Source organism: Colletes latitarsis, chromosome 10 (assembly GCF_051014445.1).
Source record: "Colletes latitarsis isolate SP2378_abdomen chromosome 10, iyColLati1, whole genome shotgun sequence".
NCBI classification, from domain to species: domain Eukaryota; kingdom Metazoa; phylum Arthropoda; class Insecta; order Hymenoptera; family Colletidae; genus Colletes; species Colletes latitarsis.
In genome coordinates this window covers 17,722,735-17,737,288 of record NC_135143.1, presented here as the reverse complement: position 1 = coordinate 17,737,288, position 14,554 = coordinate 17,722,735, and the positions used below count along the sequence as shown (strand labels likewise).

Sequence of the window (14,554 nt, the reverse complement as noted above, 5' to 3'; positions counted from 1 at the left end):
ACTTTTACTGTCTTTCGCGTGACGGAAATATGTGGTATATATATGTATATATATATATACCACTGATATTACGAAGAAAATCCATGTAAAATTTAACTTGCGAAAGTGTCGCGGATTTTGCTATCGCATTTCTGTTTCGTTTTGTTGCTCACGCAAGACAGGTAAAAAGACTCCTTATGTATTCGCTATAAAAATGCTAAGTATGGACTAATAATACGTATGTGGTATGTTAATAAAAATAGAGCTCCAACATTCGGCTAGTAATACAATGACGTTTATTATCACAACGAGACAGGTCCTGCGTGCCAAAAGTTCTACTCTGCTCAACGTTCTTTTTTTTAACTTTTACGTCAATTCGGATTGTCCGATGCACGGATGCAGCGATGATACGACGTCGTAAGGCATTTTTTTCTAAGTCAGTATGTCTTCCGGAGGAATTCATCATGCACAGGACATCTCAGGTTTGCCCTTCCACCCCCTTCCATCCTCCGTATCAAGTAAGCAGATATAAATTGCATTTAAGTGATTTTGTAACTGTCAGTTTCAGTGATTCATTTTTCTTTTTCGACAATTTGTCATATTGTAGTTCTCGTATTAGTGATTGATCTCGTCAACAATTAACTTTACGAACGTTCAAGAAAGATCCGACGGGAACCCCGAGCCCTTCGTTGCATACTTCGAGTGCTTTGGAATGCAGAATGCCCTGTAAGTACAACTAAAAGAAGCGCAAATCCTCGTTAAAAAATAAGTTGAACGTTTTGAAATCATCACGTTTCCGAGTTATTTCTGGACAAAAAAGCACTCAGGTGTACCTAAATTATGGAACACCCTGTATAATAACAGCTCCCATGAAACCGCTTCACCGCGTGACAAGTATCGGTTTTATTCCGGCCACTTAACACAATCGTTTTAGTCCGCGATTAATTACATCATCGACATCATGCTACCTAGCTAACCGAATAGATCAAATGGTCATCATCGTGACTGAACCTGCATAGCAGTTAACAAAACAACCAAGTAACGCAGAGTCCCTATAATAATAATAGCGATAATATTATTACTTATTGTAAAAATAACTCTACATTTTGTTCGAGCACAGAACGAATATCGCGGTTTCATCGCGCCTTAATATCCTTTTGATAAACGTATTATGATTACAGCTTACATCGATTATGGTTTTGCATTTTTATTCGTGTCTTTTCACCCTCTTTCTCCGTGAGTACACAATCGCCTGAATGTCGCGTTACAAAGATACTGAGTAATAAGTCTTGGCTTGGTACTTCATTATTACGTTTCATGCATTGCAGTGAATAAAACGTACAAGTCGGTTTCTTTTTTCCCCCGTTACTTTTTCCCCATACAAATATGTTAATTACGGGATCGAATACCTTAAGCGATACCCTAGCAGAGATTCAAGTATAATTCTCGGATATTTATATATTCTCGCGTGCATAATTTTTGTATGAAACTATAAGACGAGTGAAAGCTACATCGCAGGAAACGTAATAATATTATTTAATAATTTTGTTGGCTCTGAAATCTAACGCATAAAATACCTAATTAATTAATTTTCGATACCTAAAACTTAATATTAAATGTTACACCGTTTGAATAAGAATGTGATCGGTTGGAACTAATCGAAGCGCATAATTTCACATCACGTTTATTTTTGGCGACATAGCAGATCTTTCAGAGAATTTATATGAAATCAAGGACAATTGGCGAGTCCGAGCAAATCTCCTTTTAATATAGCGGCCATATATATATTTTTTTTTTGTTTTTATAAAACTATATGATTGCTTATGTACCGTTAGGAAATCTCGAAAGTCGATTGTTAGCTTGTATCAAGAATCCTTATTTGTACACGTGAAAATTATTTAGCTCTAATTCTTGATCATGTATAATTCAAGTCACCGATGTTGGGTATTGTGTCGCCAAGACAACTTTCGCTATTGTTTTTTATTGTTAAAAAAATTTCAATTGTGTTCACCTTGATCGCGATTGGTAACCCGCGCGTATGTTTCGATCTTATTAGTACATCGAATTTCGTCCCTATAGGTTTCGCGAATGTTATAGTTACATTCCGTTAATATACATGTTACACAGCGCATATTTAATTTATATAAACTCTGCAAGCCCAGCTTACCATCGTCAAATGCACTTTTTAAGGTTATCTTTATCTGTGTACGAAATCGTTGCTTATATGTGTAAGTGTATAAGTGTTAATAAGTTATCAATAAGAAATATTAGAAAATCTGTATTCCGTCTATAGTTACCACAGTTTCCGTATATATTTCCTGGCCGAGCAATTTTTCATTAGAAAGCGACAATCGACGAATGGTGCCTCGCACCACCCATGCTGTTTATTGCTTAAAGTATGCAATGCATAAATATTGAACATTTCCTTCAAGTTTTTGGTAGCATGTGGAATTCGATTCATATTTTCACATTTCGACTCGTATCGGCGAATATTTGTTTTCAACTGGCATTCGATAAAAGATGAAGATTTTTCTTACGAAAATAAAAACAAGAGAATATAGTCCTATCATTTAACCTTACTTTTTTTGTACTAAACGATGACGAACGATTAATTTAAGTAATCGAAAGCTTCGTTTTATCCGTAATGGTAACTGCTGGTATATTTTAATCCATTAATCGCTGTTACTAATAAGTGTGAAAATATATTTACCCTAAGATCGAAGGAAGAAGTAGTTTTCGATACGAAAAAATTTTAATTTTGAATCGACTATCTACTGAAAATGTAGGCTTTTATTACACGAAATCTTACGAAGAGCAATACTGAAATAAGAATAAAATAGCGACAAGTTATAAATAAATCTCATTGGCACATACGACCATTCCTACTTTTAATTCTGCGCTTGTTAGGCATTTTTTAATTTTATTTTATTCTGGAAATAATTTATTAAGTAAGTGTATGTATGTGCTACGCACACGTATCGGAAATACACAAAGTCGCATGTAATAAACTTTTAAATCCTTGCACTTGGTTCAACTGATACACTTTTTTCATGAACATTATTCCGTACTGTAAAAAGATCGCATACGTTAAAAATACATATTTCAATTTGCGCAATAGCGCAATTCCTATAATACAAATGAACCGAAAATATTTGATTAAAAACAGTTAAATAATAACCGCCAACACGAGTCTGTTGATTGGTTGAACTGTACATTTTTTTCTATCAGTGGGCAATGGTTCCACGTGCAATTTTATTTGAACTAGCGAACTTTAGTAGTCTGGCGATCTATGCATATGCCTCTGCTTGCATGCATTTATATACACATATACGCGCGACAAGGTGTTACGTGCAATTCTGTATGTCTGTGTATACATAGTGTGTATGAATATGCGAGCTGCGTGGACGGCGCTACGTACACCACTTTTCGGTCAGTCAACCATTGACGCGTTAATAGTTGACTTTCGTCAGTGTAATTCAGACACCCGTTATTCCACTGAGACTCTTCAGTTCAACGTGTCCTGCTCACGTCAATATATACCGTTGAATAATCTAAAGTAAAAAAAGATGATATTCTATCATTTTTGTTGAGACATACTCATGCAAATATATGCTTTTATTTGAAACTTGATACAATTTCAAATAAACATACTTGCATACAGATGTGCTAGAGTTTGTCTTGGAATAGGAAGAGGTTGTTCGTAGCAGCAACAGCTACTACATTTTCAGATGGATGCCATGCAGTGTGCAGTATCTTCCTATTAAAATCCAGGCAGTCGACGGTAATTTCATCTTTTTTACGTTTACCACCGGTACTGACCTTTTACGTAAAGCATTTATATAAACATCGACGTACAGTTACCTTCTACTTCATTACGTATATTTTAAATATTCATACCAACCTTACGCGGTTTTAGAAGTGTTTTTGGTTTGGCAATGTCACGCGCTGCTTCCAGTGTCAAATCACGCTTAGTTGTACGATCAAATACTCTGAAGAAATTATTATACGAGCCCGTCATAATAGCAGAATCATTACCACTCCAACAACATTCAAATTTGTCAAAGATGCAATCATTTTCATACAGTGAACATAATTTGGATCTTAGGTATTCATGTACCTGTAATAATGCCATCAATTAATATCTTTCGTTAAATGTAACATAATTAATTCACAGATATTGTTACATACAGGGTAACATTCAATAGGTCTGGTTTCCATTTGTAAATCCCACACTTTCACACTGAGGTAGTCTCTACTGATCATATATCTTCCTGAATGACTAAGTTTTACATCGCTTATACTCGAGATTATTTCAGAGAAAAAACTTCTGTTGGTTGGATCTTCCTGTTCTTCAAAGAGTTTACTGTGTTGGTCACAAAGCGCGGCAGATCTCATGTCACAAAGTCTAATTGTTCCTTTGCTACTACTATATACCAAAACGTTACATTCTGCTGGATGAAATTCTGCAGCAGTTATAACTTCTGTTAATTCCTCCATGTTAGTTGGCTTAATATCTACTATATCTGTATACCATGGTTAGGAAAATCAAGTCACTTTTTATTTAAAAATTGATATTCTTGTTTACTGATACTACTTAAGACTTCGAAATCGGGAAAACGGAAAACAAAGCAAACATCGAACGACGTAGTAAAAGGATACTAAAACTCTGATCTGTGATCTCAAGGTGCCATAGATTAATTCTAAGGTCATCAGCACTGAGGTATGTCTCTTGATCACTGTTGACACTTATACTGTTTATATGATAGGTGTGCGCATTGGCAAATATTCGTCTTGGCGATGCTTCCACCATCAACTCCATTGGTTTTATAGACGGTACCTGAGCGAGCAATTAAATGGCTTGGTGCGGAACGTACATATACATTTTAAATATCTTGTTTCATATAATATTTACGAAAGCTATAAATAGTTTGTATTGTCGCAATGTCAATGTCTTATAATGTTATGTGCATATTTGAACTCCTTGACCATATTGCTATTGTAAGCAGTTTTGTTAGAAATACAATAGTATAGAAAGCATTATATTTACATAGTGTTATAGAAAGATGAATGCAGTTTAAAATGAATTTATTTGAATAAATTCAATGTATATTAATTCAGCCGATTTATTTCGTATTGTCTTATCGCGTACTCAAATTCAAAAGTTATTTCACGATATAACAGTGTAAACGGTAAATACGAACTACTCACCCTTAAGGAAGTGATACAAGCAGGATCACGAATTGAACCATTTTCCTCCTTTGTATTGTAACCCTCTACTCTTTTATCCCGCTCGCTAACTTTCCACAACTTAATTGTTTTGTCATTTGTGGAAAGCAGAAAATGCGCAGGATTTTTTCTTTTTAGCCACCTAATTTTATTAATTTTTTCTTCTATCTCTAGTGATTTCAGGTAATCGAACTCGGGTTCATGACTCTGGAAGGTGCTATATACATTGTATTCACCCCTTCGTGGTATACTGTTTTTACTCTACACAAACAATAACATTTTTTCATTGCAATTATCAATTTCTTTTATCTAAACTTATCTAGATTAATACGTTTAATTAAAACTACACAAAAACTACTTGACATGATGTAACTATCCTTTCGATCGTGCTTGGTGGTTATCTTTAAAAATTTTCTAAAGATAGAAAAATGTTGCATACTGTACAAATAAATCTGGCAATAATCCAATATTAAGGTATGAAAGAATTCTTCTTTAAAGTAAAAGTTTCTCTTTGTTGAAAGCACAAAGGCTACCATATACGAGTAAATATAAATACCAGTAATATATAAAATTTATTTCATACTCAATTTTGTATGTATATATCGATAATTCATTTTTATGAATTCAATTTAGAAATAAAAATAAAAATCATCTTAACTTACAATGGGGTCTCTTTGAAAAATAACAACCCGTCCACCTTTATCTCCTGTTGCAAGAAGATCGCCATCATGGTTAAATTCAACACACGAGATTATATCAGCTGGAACATACAACAAAAATAATTATAATGTTATACAAAATATACTTTCTAAGAATGAACAAACAAACAAAATGAAATATACTCAAGATTGGTAATTTAATAAATATTTCAATTAAATATATGAAAATATATAAAACATTGTGATAATTGCTTGATCATTAAATAAAATTAAACCTATATTTCTTATATAGTAAACACTAACTGATAAGATAATACTATCAGTGAATATAAAATGATCATAAATCGACCTCACCTTCAGTGACATCGTCTTCTAATGTTCCTTTCACCTGCGAGAAACACCACTGTATGTCACCATTGCCTGTAACATAAATGCAAAAAATACATTGTTAAATGCAAGAAAAATAAGGTTGAAATTTTTGTGAATCGGGACTAAAGCAAAGTATTAGGAGACATTCGAGTAAACAACTGAAAACTCCAATTCCCAATAAAATATATATAGTCGCATCTAGAACCAGCTTACGAGTTTTTAACGTGTTTATATACAAACGTTATATCGTGAAAAGAATCGAAAACTCGTAACGCTAGTCGTTCCAATTACATCATGCGTCTCGAATATGAAACCGGCAGATGTACAGTGGTGAAAAAGGACGCGTAGAAGTTTGCTCCAAACTTACGTAGTTTATTGGCTCGATCGAGTCCACGTACGATCGAGCAGAAAGTGAGAAAAGCGTCGCGAATCGATAAGGACAACGAGGAAGGAAAAGAACGAAACGTTGAAGAAAAATATCGTCGAGCGTGCACCTGCGAGGCATGATAAAATATAAATGTAGGAAGTCGAGAAGCGACGGTGTGACTCGTGGACAGAAAAAAAAACGTGTTTCACGCGAAATAGTGAACGAAGCAAAGAATTATATCGCGGACGAACGAAAGAGTCAAGGAGGGGAAAGCGAAATGGGAGGAAGAGACGGGAGAAAAGGTAAATGTAAGCCTACTTGAAGTTTCGGCGCAATCCATCGTGCTTCTAGGCCGTCGCCGCCGCCGCCGCCGCCGCTGCCGTCGCCGTGGTCGGCGACGGGCGCATCTGGCCCCGCGCACGGCAAGAATCCAGAGAGTGGGTACGGGTGATTATATTTGAGGATGCGGAATTGACGAAGAGAAGAACGTTGCGTGCACCGCGAGCGCTGCGGATATACCCGTGAACCCGTGATATAGTATCTGGGTCAAGGTTCAGGTTGCCGCGGCGCGGCGAGGCGGCCAGCAGGAGCGACGCACCGTTTGCTTCGCACGGCGTGCGATAGAAATACGACGGCGACGAGACGCGGACCAGACACCCGCCGCTTATCACACTTACTTACCGGCCATCTCGCACATGAGACACTACGCGACCAGAGAGATCCGCACGCGCGAGCTCACTCCCGGTGCGAGGTCCAATATACCGCCTACTCTATCGGAGATACAACACTCGCGCGCGGCGCGCCACGCCGGCGACCAGAAACTAGCAAAACCTTCACGATTAATCACGACACTCTCGCCGAACCTTTTACCGTTTCACATATTCGTCCATCTAACCCGCCATTGATCTGAACACGATCACGGACTTTCAATGGCGGAATTCACGAACGCATAACCGCACAACACTACTATGGCGTGACGTCACACCGCAGCCAGGTTTTGCTACCTCCACGGGAACCGCCATCTTGTACGCGAAAACCGATTGCGCGCGAATCACGACGAATGTTGCCGACGGTCGCCGACCATTCCACGAACTTCGCAACCCGCAATATTCAAACAGCAACTCTAAACTATTACGCGTATGGGAGTTTTCATCGTTTTTATAGGAAATTTCTTTATTGATATATTATAAAATATATCATACTGTCAAATCGAAATGTTTTCTACTACTTTCTATTATCCTCTCCCACCGTTTCAAAAGAAATTCTCATTTTTTGAGCTAGTGAAATCATCGATGAATTTTCGAACTTCTTTAGCGATTTTCAGCAACTAATCTAATGTTCTGTATTATGCAGACTTATGCCACTACGATTACATTGTAATTGAATTGCAGCTCGCAACGTTGAAGGACCGAGATTAATTTATTTATAGGTTTATCTTACAAATGTATGTTCGTGTCTCGTTTATACGGCGTATTTTCCTCTTTCAATTCACATTATGTGACATGTTTATAACCAATAGACTACCACAGTAAACGCACATTAAAAGGAAAGTTTACCTAGGAGTTCCGTGAGTTTCTCGTGCAGTTCGTCCAGGGAGGAAAACAGCGGCACATCCCTGGACAAGTGTACAAAATTCTTGGTCGAGCGATAGTCTGCCATCGACCGGTCCATTTTTAGCGAAGCTTAGAACGGCTTCGGTGCAAAAACAATTAATTGTTCGTCCCTTTTTCGTTTTCTACTCGCAAAAAAACCGACGAAATGCGAACGTACACCGGCTCACGCGTCGTCAAAGTCGAAACGAGTCGCACACTCCGAACGCGTTCAAAAGCGAAAAGTCATTGTTTCGCTTTAGTAGATCTCGTCGATACATTCTCGATACGGTCTCGGCGTCCGGCATGCATTGAATATTAATACGACTTTTCCCCGATGCGGATTGATTATCGAGCATTCTAGGCTCAAACTTTTCCAACGAAACACTAACTCGTCGCTCTACTCGAACAGACGAGTATTCAGGTCTTGCATACATTCGCAAAGATTCCGTAAAATCTACATCGACTGTCAATCGACTGTGAATACGTGTCTCCGATTAACTTTTGACCCTTTACTTTGCCTCGAAAAGTTTGAAAATATTGTTCTATCGGCTATATTATCGGATCTCGTTCTGAATTTTCTTCTTTTTCGAAATACTCGCAGAAGTCCGTAACTCGAAATTTTGAAACATCATTCACGCCTCGACGTGGCTCGTTTTAAATTTAAATTCCAATCACGACGTGGAGTACACGTCGAAAGAGACGACGATAGTATCGAACATGATCGAGGCTTGTGACTAGTCTTGAGGACGAGTTTTCAGAACGAAAATTGCGCAACCGTATCGATACGGATTCGCTTTACGTACGCACTGTAATTGATTAATTGGCTCTAAACGCAGTCAGCGCAAGGACCGTTCTCTTCCTCGTCGTGTGTCAACAAACGATCGATTTTCATATCACTCGCTCGATCGAACAATTAACTCAGGCCCGAATAGATTAAACAAATAAACGGAGACAAACGGTTGTTTTGCACGGCGCGAACGTTAGCGAATAGAACGACGCACGGGTCTGTCTCGAACTGGTACGAAAGTGTATGAGCTCGACCGACACACGAAACTCGCGTTGTCGAATGTGTTAGAGGCAGCATGTTAATGAGTTTGCTCTAACAAGCGTGCACACGCGGTGCAACGTTTACCTCGGCACGGTATTTGCTATGAGTCAAGTGCGAGTGTGTCCGAAAAGTACAAACGAAAAGGGAAACGAGTAGCAATCACGTGGCCGTTCGGAGTGGAGATTCCTCCGTGTGCTCTTCATTCGACAAAATCCTCGAACAATTCCAATTTAGATACACTGTCGACCAGGAAAAATGTTAACTCAAACTGTTAACTATTTCGTTATAAATATTAGCCAGTTACGTTACGTAAAATTGTAGGGAGCAAAAAAGTTCAAAGAATTATTGCAATATAAAACTCATTTTAACTGGAAAACAAGGTCGAATGGGGCATACGTGTGTGCAACGTTATCTTATTATTTCTATGTGCAGAATCAGTTGCTGAAGCGGGTCCCACATGCTGCGGGGCACCCTTTACACTGTTTCTTTACCGTAAATAAAGAAATATTTACTTCGACCAAAGAGCAGAAACAGCAAAATTGTAACGTAGATAACGCTTGTTCGGTTTTGCAGAAAAATTGCTCGAATTCGGTGCGCGTGGTTGGTCCGGGTACATGACGAGTTCTCCTTTAAACTCACTCGCCTCGAATTCTTTCCGCATCCACGGCAAAATCGATCGAACCACACGTGCGTTTCGCATCGTTAAAGTTTCGAATCGTGTTTTTTTATCCGCTAAAAGCAAGTCGAACGATGGGAACGACCGATTCGTTTAAAAAACCGTGACCGTGTGTCTGTTTACAAACTTTTTCTACTCACAGAAATAATATTCGTGGTCGTTGTTCGAGTTCTCGTCTTTCGGTTTTTCATCCTCGGCCGGGCTCTTAGTCAGACCGCTAAAGGCAGACTTTCGACATTTGACACGAGCTCGCGAAATCATTTTCGACGACGATCTTCGAGAAACGTTTCTCCCAAACACGATCACCGTTTACGATCGCGACGACAATTGTTATTGCCACATGACGTCGGTTCCTCGCGAATTTACCAACTGATCGACGAACGTTAGGCCACAAAATTTCGCTACGATGTGTTCGCGAACAGAACGATAATAGTGGGGATCCAATTCGATACGCGCTGATCGATTATCGCGAAAATTTTGTACCTGGTCCGACCAACGGAACGGAAAGTTCGCGCGTTCTTGGCGAGATGTCTCTATATCATTGATTTGTAGATTGAAAAATTCGGATTCGATCGATCACGATCTACGGAGGGAAAATTTCCGTCTATACGGATGGATCTAAAACAAAGAAGTTCCCACAGACGCGGCTGCTTTTTGTTCTTCTAGAGGAATTGAACATTGGCATTGTCTGAAGACCCTGATATTGATGATAGTACAAATTCTTGTGTGATCTATTTAGTAGGAATGCCACAGTGAAAGTAATGATAATTTATTATAAAATATAAAATTGCACTCATCCGATACGAGAGCTAGACCATTCGTTGGTGGAAATCTATTTTGTCAGAGAAAAATAGGGAAATGATGCATCGTTTATTATCGTAATCGTAGACACGTTTGTTCTTTAGAATCTTTTGCCCCGCGATACAATAAAACTCGCGATATGCTTGATCCCATCGCTGGACGGGAGACGATCAGCCACGATCGATACGGAGACTCGTATTACGAGTAACTTTCGCCCGAGGTACTTGTTACGAAACTTTCACGATACTCCATGCAGTCTTTGCATTTCGAACGCGAGTTCAAGCGTTTAATTTACAATTTATTACGCGTGTCGGCGTGTTTCCGCTTATATTCGCCGAACGCATTAAACGGGGCCCCTGTAGAACGGCAACCCGGCTCCGTCTACGGTGCGTAGATGCGGTCGGTTCAAGGCGCAAACAATCTGCGTCACTCGCACGTTCGAGGATCTTTCTGCGTCTTACGTTCCATTAATCATTAAAGCAAATGTACCGATAACTGACCAGAACAAATAATGTCCCAATCTATTTAAAAGTACTAAGTAATAATATCGAACAATAACTCGGTCCAAGTATCTTAGTACTTTTAAAATCACATCGGGAAGTCTAGTAAAGATTATAACACCGATGTATAAAGATGCAAACAATTATATCTAGATTGTGCGTCGTTCGATACCATCTAATTTTATCTGTCTCCAACAGTTTTTCCTCAGTTGCATGGTACACTGTACGTAAAAAAGGGTTAAGAATCATACTGGGGAGCAGAATTTTTTTATCGTGCTCGAGCCACTGTCTTGCCCGGGGGAAAAATTACTGTTCCCAGTCGTTAAGCATTTCGGGATGCGGAGGGATTAATAAAGCGTGTCGAGACAGAGGAGAAGAGGAAAGTAAAGGGTAGGGGAAAAGAGAGGCGAAAAGAGGAACAAAAAAATAGAACTCACCGGCTCTCTTGTTCACGGCGGTATTGATCATGGAACCGAGCTTGGTGAGGCTGGACTGCCTCATGATGTTGGAAGGACTCTTCATCCGTTTGGACGGTGGTACCGGAAGCGGGGCGGTCTTGGACCTCGCCAGGATGGCACCGTTCCGACAGTTTCCGTTTGGACTGGAACCGGGGGGCCGCTGGGGCGGAGCCCCCCATAGACCCACCACCCCTGCGTGACGCGTGGTGATATTTCGCGTACTTCAACCCTTTTCCACCTGTTAGCCTCGCGATTGTCTCCGACGTCAGTCTCCACCTTTGACCCGTTGATCCTGCAACCACGAAACGGTCCAGCGATAAGTTGAAAATCATATATTATATTTTACTCTATGCTTATTATTACTTCCGGTTTCCTTCCACGTCGTTTAAATGTCAATAATGGAAAAGAATTCGCTACGCGCGTTTCCTGGCTTTCGAAAACTTATTTTAGGACTGGAAGAAACTCGGACGATGGACAATCTAGCGGGAATGCGTGTTTCCATCGCGAAGATTGTCACCGTAATCCAAAGACTTTCCACCTGTTGGACCGGTCCCGGGCGGCTCCGGCGCAAATCCTCTTTGTGTCGCCTCGTGGCATCTCGAGAACCCGGAAGAAAGTTCGCGAGTGCTCGCGCGGAGGCCAGTCTCATAGTTTCGCTGACTTTTGATCTCTTTTAAGCGCGATATCGCCCGAGTGTAGGGGTGCGCGAGCGTCAAAGCGACCGGTTGAAAGGCGTGCGCGTGAATGCGTTCATTTTTCGGTATAGGTATGCACACCCCAGAGACCGTTCGACGTGTAAATGCATAAATATCATCGGGGAACCGAGATAAAGAAGGCAACAGGTGTAACCGGCCGCGATGAGAAAGGGATTAAAAGTAAACGCGAACGCAAATACGCGGAAGTTGAAAGAACGCGTCGACGCGGGTCGCTGCACCGAGACAAACCGAACAGCTTTTCCAGAAATGCGAATGGAAAATCGAAAAAGCGTGGGTTTAGTCAGCCGAAACGACGACAAAGGATAGCGAAACGGAACTCTATATTACATTGTGCCATTTATTTTTGCTTTTTGAAAGCGAAAAAAATTTTCGTACCGAAATGGGATTTCCCGTTGTATACGGTAAAACCAGATTACGGAACAACTAGCAACGAAAACATAGCTCGATGTTTTTTTTCCAAATCCATCTGTGTCAGCGTCCAGCAACTGCTGCGGATGAAATTTTAATTACGAAGCTTTCGTCTCTGCTGGAAACAATTTCGCTTCGTTATGAAATTATTATAGAACGAGTACGTTTCGGAAATATCAAACGGATATCTGTATGTTCTACCCATGACATTTTACGCCGGTAATTGCACGTAAGCTGCTAACGAGTCCGATACAAAGGAACGTTCTTTCGATCGGAGAGGTATCGGAGAACGAAGAAATAAAAAGATACAATGACGTTGTAAAGCGTTCTACCTGTAACTTCTGACGTTCTCGTTAATATACATTTTACAAATCAAATTCACCTGGTGGGTGGCTCAAAGGCCAGAGAAAAAGTCACCGAGCGCAAAGGGTTGAATTTGAATTTGTTGCTCGAGTAAACCCGAGGAAATTTCGAGATCGATAAGAAATTAAGGGGAAAAAACCCATAAAAATTCCGTTCGCATTTCGTTCGACCTAGATTGTTTGAATTGACCACGGGCGCGAGGCGAGGCGCGTGGGCGTTAAAAGGAACAGCAAAGAATACGCGGATAAACAGGCGAGCAAGATCTGAAACGCGAATGCGACCTTGCCCGAAAGAACACGAGGAGACGAGCCTGTGCACGTTCGCGAAACCGAGGGCACCGCGTGCAACTGATTAACCGGCCTCGGATAAGCGACGTGTTTCCAACCTCGGCATTATACCGACGAGATTACTACTACCAACGAGTTCCCTGCGTCACGCGGCCCATTAATTCGACGGAATCGACGGACGCGATCGCACAGCGACCCGGGGTCGACGGAAATTGAAATTCGGTTAACGTCACCCATCGATCCACCTTGCGCCGCGCCCGACGACGCCTCCGTAAACAAAGCCGTCGTTATTCGCCGCGACGACCACGGAAGAAACTCTCACTCGCTCGATATAGCACCACGTGTTACCGATTACCCACAATTTCGATCGGTACGCAATTATTAAATTAACTGGGCCAAAATCACGCGATCCCTCGTTTCTCATCATTCTTATTCTCTCTTTTTTCTTATTTTTTTTTTGGTGAAAATATATTTTCACTTTTTTATATTTAATTTCGATTGTCCTGCGAAAGTTGATCGGCTACAAATCGAAACAAAAATTTCTGTTTATTCCGTTCCTGTTTTTCCTCGCCAAGATTCGTCTCGTTTCAATTTGGTGGAACGACCATGATGTTCATCGAAGGATATCGGACCGTCTTCCGGTATCGGTCGTTCCTACGCACTTTCTCGTCGACGATTGCACGAAAGTAGCCCCCCATCATCTTCCGCCGAACAAACAACGATTCTGCGTCCATGTAGCGAAACCAGCGTAAAATAACATTCTGTTAAATTTTCGAGCAGAAACCAGTACGATTATTGGATCTACGGCGACACGGCCGACAAGAAGAAAGACTCGCGCGTAATCCGGAGTCGCGTGTACCAGCGACACAAGTATCGTTCGCATAAACTACGTCGTAATCGGATTATGTTCTACGAGGCTGATACGTGCGGCTATTGGTGCCGTCGGTTGTATCTGCGTACATATTTATCGCGACTACCAGTTTGTACGGGCAGTTTGTTCACGTGGTTGCAACATTTGCCGTACGATAAAACTCGTCGTTCGGCACGATGACGCGCGTGTACATACGCAGCCTCGAATGTAATACCTTTGTTTTTCACCCACCGG

General features: G+C 40.5%; 1 protein-coding gene across 6 annotated transcripts in view; it reads right to left on the bottom strand.

The window, feature by feature from the left end:
- Nucleotides 1-3,217: 3,217 nt before the first annotated feature.
- The window catches only part of Tws (protein phosphatase 2 regulatory subunit tws), a 37,904-nt gene continuing 26,567 nt past the window's right edge, over nucleotides 3,218-14,554 (bottom strand). For 2 of the 6 annotated variants that reach the window (XM_076774237.1, XM_076774236.1), the window contains 9 exons: nucleotides 11,655-11,967; nucleotides 6,219-6,284; nucleotides 5,868-5,965; nucleotides 5,188-5,466; nucleotides 4,639-4,816; nucleotides 4,168-4,502; nucleotides 3,881-4,096; nucleotides 3,631-3,798; nucleotides 3,218-3,530 (listed from right to left, as the gene is read on the bottom strand). In XM_076774237.1, coding sequence (XP_076630352.1) covers nucleotides 3,646-3,798; nucleotides 3,881-4,096; nucleotides 4,168-4,502; nucleotides 4,639-4,816; nucleotides 5,188-5,466; nucleotides 5,868-5,965; nucleotides 6,219-6,284; nucleotides 11,655-11,739 — 1,410 coding nt within the window. In that variant the 5' untranslated portion in view covers nucleotides 11,740-11,967 and the 3' untranslated portion in view covers nucleotides 3,218-3,530; nucleotides 3,631-3,645. Of the gene's footprint in view, nucleotides 3,554-3,630; nucleotides 3,799-3,880; nucleotides 4,097-4,167; nucleotides 4,503-4,638; nucleotides 4,817-5,187; nucleotides 5,467-5,867; nucleotides 5,966-6,218; nucleotides 6,285-6,918; nucleotides 7,680-8,156; nucleotides 8,893-11,654; nucleotides 11,968-14,554 lie in introns of those variants that run through there. The other 4 variants (XM_076774235.1, XM_076774234.1, XM_076774238.1 and 1 more) reach the window with 4 other exon arrangements.